This window comes from Borostomias antarcticus, assembly GCF_949987555.1.
Source record: "Borostomias antarcticus genome assembly, chromosome: 11".
NCBI classification, from domain to species: Eukaryota; Metazoa; Chordata; class Actinopteri; order Stomiiformes; family Stomiidae; genus Borostomias; species Borostomias antarcticus.
In genome coordinates, this window is record NC_140244.1 from 26,312,798 (window position 1) to 26,320,804 (window position 8,007).

Consider the following 8,007-nt stretch of genomic DNA (forward strand, 5'->3'; position numbering starts at 1 on the left):
TATAGCCAAACGTGCATAAAAGGAAAATAGGTCTTGTGAATGACTAATTTTGTCATGAATGAAAATCAAAAGTATGTATGAGATGCAGAGGGAAGCATGTCTATAGGGTGTTCACGTCTGTTAGTTTTCTGCTCTACAGTCCTACATGACTCCTGCACAACACAAGACTGATGTTTCTACGGTAGAGCATCTGTTATGTCTGTTTGAAAAGCTGCTATCCTGAATAGCTAATTATTCAGGACGCTGTGGTTTAATCTACAGATGGCTTAACAAGCACAGCCTGGTGTTACGTCTGTTTGAAAAGTGAACTGTTCGTCGCAACATGCTGAAAGAAATGGTTCGCTAACGGTTAACTTAAATGTGTGGAGAACGAATCGCTCCCACAGTGAAAGCATCGTGAAAGCACTTACCCTGTGTTACTGTACATAGCGGCACACTGCCAACTGACAGAACTCCATTCCAGCTCATTGGGATGCGGATTGCTGGAGGAATGTGAACAGAAAGCACAGATACAGATAGGAAAATCAAATGGTGAAATGTCATGATTGGAGACCCACAACCCCAATGTACAAACCGCCCCCTGTATGAATCTATACGGTCATAACCTTCTCTCCTCTGTTGGTTCCATATTTCAAAACTCACAGTTAAACACATTTATGCTTTATGAAGATTACATAGACAGACTGAGGATTAATGTTGTTGTTTTTTTATACACATCAAAGCTAACCCTCTCTATGTCCAGAGAAGCCCCAGAGCTTTGCTTGGAGAGGACCAGTAGACTCTCTGTCCCTTTATGGCGGGATTACTGGAGAGTTGACATTCAGTGTCAAAAGTATTTATGTATGTTTAGGGACTTCATGAACATAGGCAGACTCTCAAAGTTTGCGATCTTGTTTATGGTGGACAAGTCAAAGTTTTTTTCGTTGCTTTTTCAAGAACTTTCTAGAAATATTGAATTCCTCATTTTCACAGTATTCCAGTTCCAGTCCTTTCCCGGGATGACAGTCGTCATTTATACGTTTATCCTCCTCTAACATAAATCTCAGGTGTTTGATCGTACATTTGAATCCAGAACAATCTCTCATTGTTGATGTAACGCTGTGAAAAGAGGAGTCCTCCAGGGCATTCACAGACCTGGCCATGGACATGGTTATGATGTTCAATGTATGCTATGATGCATGTTGGAATAAATGTTTTAATACTGTCAAGGAGTCAGCTTCACTTTGATTCTGTGAACTTCACACCCCCAGTACGAATGCATTCAGGATACACCATTCACACTCTCATTCTATAGATACACCATTCACACTCTCATTATATAGATACACCATTCACACTCTCATTCTATAGACGAATGGCTATTGGGTAGTACATACAGTGCATATATACATACATACAAACATTCATACATACATACATACATACATACATACATACATACATACAGTACAGTTCCTATGTGGCACAATTGTCAGCGTGCCCACCTCACAAGCAGGAGAGCTTGTGAAACGTGGGTTCGAATCCCGCCCTGGGCGAGCTCTTAACATGGGTTACATATACATACATGCACACATACATACATATCAATCAATCAATCAATCAAAGCTTTATTTGTACAGAGCATTTCATACCCAGAGGCAACACAATGCGCTTTACAGAGAACAAGGGAGGTGGGCATACGACCCACCCCTACATATTCCAGATACTATGTACATACATACATACACACATACTGTACATACTGTACATACATACATACACACACACATACATACATACACACACATACTGTACATACGTACATACAAACATAAAGTACATACACACATACATACACACACAGTCCTCTGCAGATACAGTGAGGTTGGAGAAGAATGTGGAGGTCTAGAGAGCATCACATGTCATCGGTCTAGAGAGCATCACATGTCATCGGTCTAGAGAGCATAACATGTCATCGGTCTAAAGAGCATCACATGTCATCGGTCTAGAGAGCATCACATGTCATCGGTCTAGAGAGCATCACATGTCATCGGTCTAAAGAGCATCACATGTCATCGGTCTAGAGAGCATCACATGTCATCGGTCTAGAGAGCATCATATGTCATCGGTCTAGAGAGCATCACATGTCATCGGTCTAGAGAGCATCACATGTCATCGGTCTAGAGAGCATCACATGTCATCGGTCTAGAGAGCAGCACATGTCATCGGTCTAGAGAGCATCACATGTCATCGGTCTAGAGAGCATCACATGTCATCGGTCTAGAGAGCATCACATGTCATCGGTCTAGAGAGCATCACATGTCATCGGTCTAGAGAGCATCGCATGTCATCGGTCTAGAGAGCATCACATGTCATCGGTCTAGAGAGCATCACGTCATCGGTCTAGAGAGCATCACATGTCATCGGTCTAGAGAGCATCGCATGTCATCGGTCTAGAGAGCATCACATGTCATCGGTCTAGAGAGCATCACGTCATCGGTCTAGAGAGCATCACATGTCATCGGTCTATAGAGCATCACATGTCATCGGTCTAGAGAGCATCACATGTTATCGGTCTAGAGAGCATCACATGTCATCGGTCTAGAGAGCATCACATGTCATCGGTCTAGAGAGCATCACATGTCATCGGTCTAGAGAGCATCACGTCATCGGTCTAGAGAGCATCACATGTCATCGGTCTAGAGAGCATCACATGTCATCGGTCTAGAGAGCATCACATGTCATCGGTCTAGAGAGCATCACATGTCATCGGTCTAGAGAGCATCACATGTCATCGGTCTAGAGAGCATCGCATGTCATCGGTCTAGAGAGCATCACATGTCATCGGTCTAGAGAGCATCACATGTCATCGGTCTACAGAGCATCACATGTCATCGGTCTAGAGAGCATCACATGTCATCGGTCTAGAGAGCATCGCATGTCATCGGTCTAGAGAGCATCACATGTCATCGGTCTAGAGAGCATCACATGTCATCGGTCTAGAGAGCATCACATGTCATCGGTCTAGAGAGCATCACGTCATCGGTCTAGAGAGCATCACATGTCATCGGTCTAGAGAGCATCGCATGTCATCGGTCTAGAGAGCATCACATGTCATCGGTTTGGAGAGCATCACATGTCATCGGTCTAGAGAGCATCACATGTCATCGGTTTGGAGAGCATCACATGTCATCAGTCTAGAGAGCATCACATGTCATCGGTCTAGAGAGCATCACATGTCATCGGTCTAGAGAGCATCACATGTCATCGGTCTGGAGAGCATCACATGTCATCGGTCTAGAGAGCATCACGTCATCGGTTTGGAGAGCATCACATGTCATCGGTCTAGAGAGCATCACGTCATCGGTCTAGAGAGCATCACATGTCATCGGTCTAGAGAGCATCACGTCATCGGTGCATGCAGTTCCCTTGAGAGCGAGTACCTGGGAACTAATAGTTTACAAATGTCAGTAGAGTACAGTTGAGCAGAGTAGAGTGTGGCCATGAGGTAAGAGTAAACCACCATCACCTCCCAGGATCATCCTCTCACACTTCAAAGGCTGAACCTCACCGCACTGAGAGCCTCTGCATCGTGACACCAAAGCACATCTGCATATTAAACCAGATGAAGCCCGACAGACATGAGAGAGTGAACATCCCATTGATCTGGACCCTGGACCACATGAGGGAGCCAGTCGGTCAGTAAATCGTTGGGCAGCAGCCGTGGTAATGGCTCAGAGGTACTACTGGGTCCAGCCCTGGGGTTCATCTTTCGACCTGGGCGGTCGTGAGAACAGGAATGGTCCTCCGGGATCTGGTTTCAATGAGCAGGCCGAACAGCCTACTACTCAGGTAAGCTGACACGCTACCTCCAGACAGGGTTCTCTGCAGTGTAAGGAAAGCTTTAGACAGATCAAAGATCAGAGTAACCGCTAACCAGGGTAATACCAGGCCTTGAGTCTCAGATCAAGTGTTGCCATGTCATCAGAACAGATCGACTAGTTCTAGCAGACTTTGATTAACCAACCCGGGGAGACCCCTTATTATCAATCACAATAATCCTACATGAATAGAATTCAGCCTCGCATGTAACAAAGCTGCCTGTTTGTCAATGTGAACCACCAGATGTAAAGGTTCCTTAGTGCCATCTAGTGGTTGAAAGGGAACATTCTTGAATTTGCGACTAGTTTAGTTGTTCTGATGTGTAGAGAAAAGCGGCTATCCTTACTGACAGCCTGGGACAAGATAATTATCATCATCATCATGCCTCATAGGTTGTACGAATGGGATGTAGGCTATCTGAGTCAATATGATAAGAGATTTGGCAATGGGGATGTAGGTTGGGTGCCTCAACCAAACTCCCACCAGCTAGGATTCGCATTTGCTAGTCCAGTAATAATAACCTAAAACCAGTGCAACTTTCAGATATTGGTTTTCACTGAATTACAGTTTATCAGTTCAGTGCTCTCACTTTTCCCCCCAGCCAGCTGCTCCTAGGCTGGGTAGGGACCTCGGGGTGTGCGTCCCATCCCTGGAAGGATGTTGTCACCATCAAAACACTTCCTGCTTCCTGAATCCACTCACGGTCCGGTTTCTGAACCGCTGTCTCTATGCGGCGGGTTGTCTTCAGTGTTTCTATTGCATACTTCTGACATTTATGAGTTATCATGACCGCTACATCACCAGCTGCGGTCACGGAGCCTCCTGGATTAGAGACCCAACGCAGAGAGATCGAGTCTCTCCTTCAGGACCATGACCTGCGAGCAGGGGACAGCTGGTGAGACTCCACCGCCCTCCTGACACCCACACTGAGCTGACCCACCGACAACACAATGACAACTCACTGACAGGAGTCCTCTCTTCACTCTCACCTCTGAGATCTCACTACAAATGTATATTAAATCAACAATGGATAGTGGCACAAACGGCGTGCGGTAACGGTGTTGTTTTTAGCTAGTTAGCTTAGCTACGTTAGCAAGGTAGCTAATGGTGCGTTCGTTTGTGGTCGGAGCAAAATACCTACCTCCGACCTGTGTGCATTCAGCTATATACCATTATATCACAGTTACTTAGTTATATCTATATACCATTATATCACAGTTACCTAGTTATATCTATATACCATTATATCACAGTTACCTAGTTATATCTATATACCATTATATCACAGTTACCTAGTTATATCTATATACCATTATATCACAGTTACCTAGTTATATCTATATACCATTATATCACAGTTACCTAGTTATATCTATATACCATTATATCACAGTTACCTAGTTATATCTATATACCATTATATCACAGTTACCTAGTTATATCTATATACCATTATATCACAGTTACCTAGTTATATCTATATACCATGATATCACAGTTACCTAGTTATATCTATATACCATTATATCACAGTTACCTAGTTATATCTATATACCATTATATCACAGTTACCTAGTTATATCTATATACCATTATATCACAGTTACCTAGTTATATCTATATACCATTATATCACAGTTACCTAGTTATATCTATATACCATTATATCACAGTTACCTAGTTATATCTATATACCATTATATCAGTTACCTAGTTATATCTATATACCATTATATCACAGTTACCTAGTTATATCTATATACCATTATATCACAGTTACCTAGTTATATCTATATACCATTATATCACAGTTACCTAGTTATATCTATATACCATTATATCACAGTTACCTAGTTATATCTATATACCATTATATCACAGTTACCTAGTTATATCTATATACCATGATATCACAGTTACCTAGTTATATATATATACCATTATATCACAGTTACCTAGTTATATATATATACCATTATATCACAGTTACCTAGTTATATCTAGTGCATTCGAGCAACTGGGGGATGAGAAACATATCCGAATTTGCGACGAGGAAGTGCGAGTTCATGCGGTGTTTTATTTAATCATTCCTAGCAAGTCGCAATGTGCCACCTCCCAGTTATAAACGAACGCACCCTAACTAGCTAGCTAGCACAGCCAGGCTCGCGCTAGCCAGTAAGCTAGCTATGACGTTGGATCACAGCTGAGCATTTCTAGCTAGCTTCACTCGACTAGCTCAGTTTTGAACTTGATAGAAAGATATCTTGCTTTCTCCATCCAGGAGTAAGGCCAGAAAGTTAGATAGGGTTCGTCTAAACCTATAAACTCTGAAATGGAGTGGGGTTTAGTCTCGGGTATAGCACTAAGCTGGGCTAACTAGGGGTCGTTAGCATCATATGCTAGCTAACATAACAACACATATAGCAAGTGTGTTAGCTTGATTAATGTCAGTGTTTTGGCCACCATCGGTATGATCTATAGAGGAACGTGCCGTGCACGTAGCAATGCTATTTATCCATACATTGAGTTAGTTAACTAGCCATCTAGCCAGTGATCCTGTGAAATACTCTCCTTTATGTGTTTACATGAGCACTTCTCATCTACCCCATCAGAGGAGTAACCCAGAAGATGACATGGGCTGAGGCTAGTAAGCTAGCTAGCTGACTCAGTTCATTAGTATGCTCTCTAGCTACTTTCGTTTTCTCAATACACAAAGTTTCGTTTTGTGCAACTTCAGGAAACTATCTTAAAGGTGGCCAGTTAATCATCACATGAGTCAGTAACTCTAGCCTCACCCCCCAGACCCTGTGGGTCAAGAGAGCATATCGAGATAGAGAAATCGAAAGAGGGACATTTGCCCTGCAAAGGGCAGAGAGAGACTCTATCTGATCAGTATCAGATGCCCTAATGCATTCCATTGCGCCATGAAAGCCTTGATCCGCGGGCCGTGTGGTTTCCCCTATCATGTAGCAGTAACACCAGACATGTCCTTAGGAAACGAATCCCTTTAGAGTTAGTACGCCTGGACAGGACCGCAATGTGGGGATTTAGATAACAGTTGTCAGGATGGGACCATGTTTCTCTGTCTTTATTCTTCTGTCATAGGCCTACTTTTTTAGTCATCTGAATGTGTTGTTAGATAGTGATTGTTTTTGTTGTTGTTGTTGTTGTTGATTGTTGACTGGTGTGGTCTGTGTGTCAGGTACCTGGTGGAGAGGCGTTGGTATGAGCAGTGGAAGGAGTATGTGGAGACCGGAGACCAGAACTCCTCCTCCTTTCCTGGACAGATCGACAACACAGAGCTGTTTGAGGGTGAGCCGCGCCTACAGTACACACACACACACACACACACACACACACACACACACACACTCCTACACACACACACACTCACTCCTACACACACACACACACACACCACACACTGACATGCATGCACACACACACACACACACACACACACACACACACACACACACATATTAACGCACACACGACTGCATGCACACTCTTTCTGTACTGTGAGATTCTAACATTCCTGTTAGGAACAAGGAATGTTAGAGAGTGAGTGTGTGTGTAGTGTGTACATGCAGGTGCATGTGTGTCTGTGTGTGGGTCAGGGCTAGATATTAAGGCTTGCCCGAGACATTTTATGTTCGGACAAGTAAAAAAAATTATATATATATAATCAATATACAATATCAATAAAAATGAATTCCTCATTCAGCTTTGGGTCAGCTTCGGAAATCACAAGCAGGTTCCAGTATTGGCCTTCTCCCCCCCCCACTCTTCCGATGATGCTGAGTCGTCTGCGCTATCTCGCCTCTTGAACACGGTCATGGCTGATCTGTTGTTCTCAAGGCTCTTTCCTCTAGTGACAATTGACATGGTTTTTTGTGCTTCGTCATCCTGTTGTGCTATTAATACTACTAGTACCATAGCAAATGTTGTGATGTTATCAATGTGCAGTGAGTGTTGGGAGTAACGCGTTACAAAGTACGCCACTACATTCGGCAGTAACTAGTAATGTAACGAGTTACTTTTCGAATTAAAATAATGTAGTTACAGTTACTGAAATTTAAATGGGCTCATTACTTGTTACCTTTGCGCAGTGGACACACAGCCTACATTTCCTGTTTATGATCT

At 43.1% G+C, this 8,007-nt stretch overlaps 1 protein-coding gene across 1 annotated transcript in view; it reads left to right on the top strand.

Moving 5' to 3' along the window:
* The first annotated feature begins 4,575 nt into the window (after window positions 1-4,575).
* Window positions 4,576-8,007, top strand: part of usp11 (ubiquitin specific peptidase 11) — a 27,922-nt gene continuing 24,490 nt past the window's right edge. Inside the window, exons 1-2 of the mRNA XM_084445874.1 lie at window positions 4,576-4,756; window positions 7,064-7,173. Coding sequence (XP_084302000.1) covers window positions 4,647-4,756; window positions 7,064-7,173 — 220 coding nt within the window. The 5' untranslated portion in view covers window positions 4,576-4,646. The remainder of the gene's footprint in view (window positions 4,757-7,063; window positions 7,174-8,007) is intronic.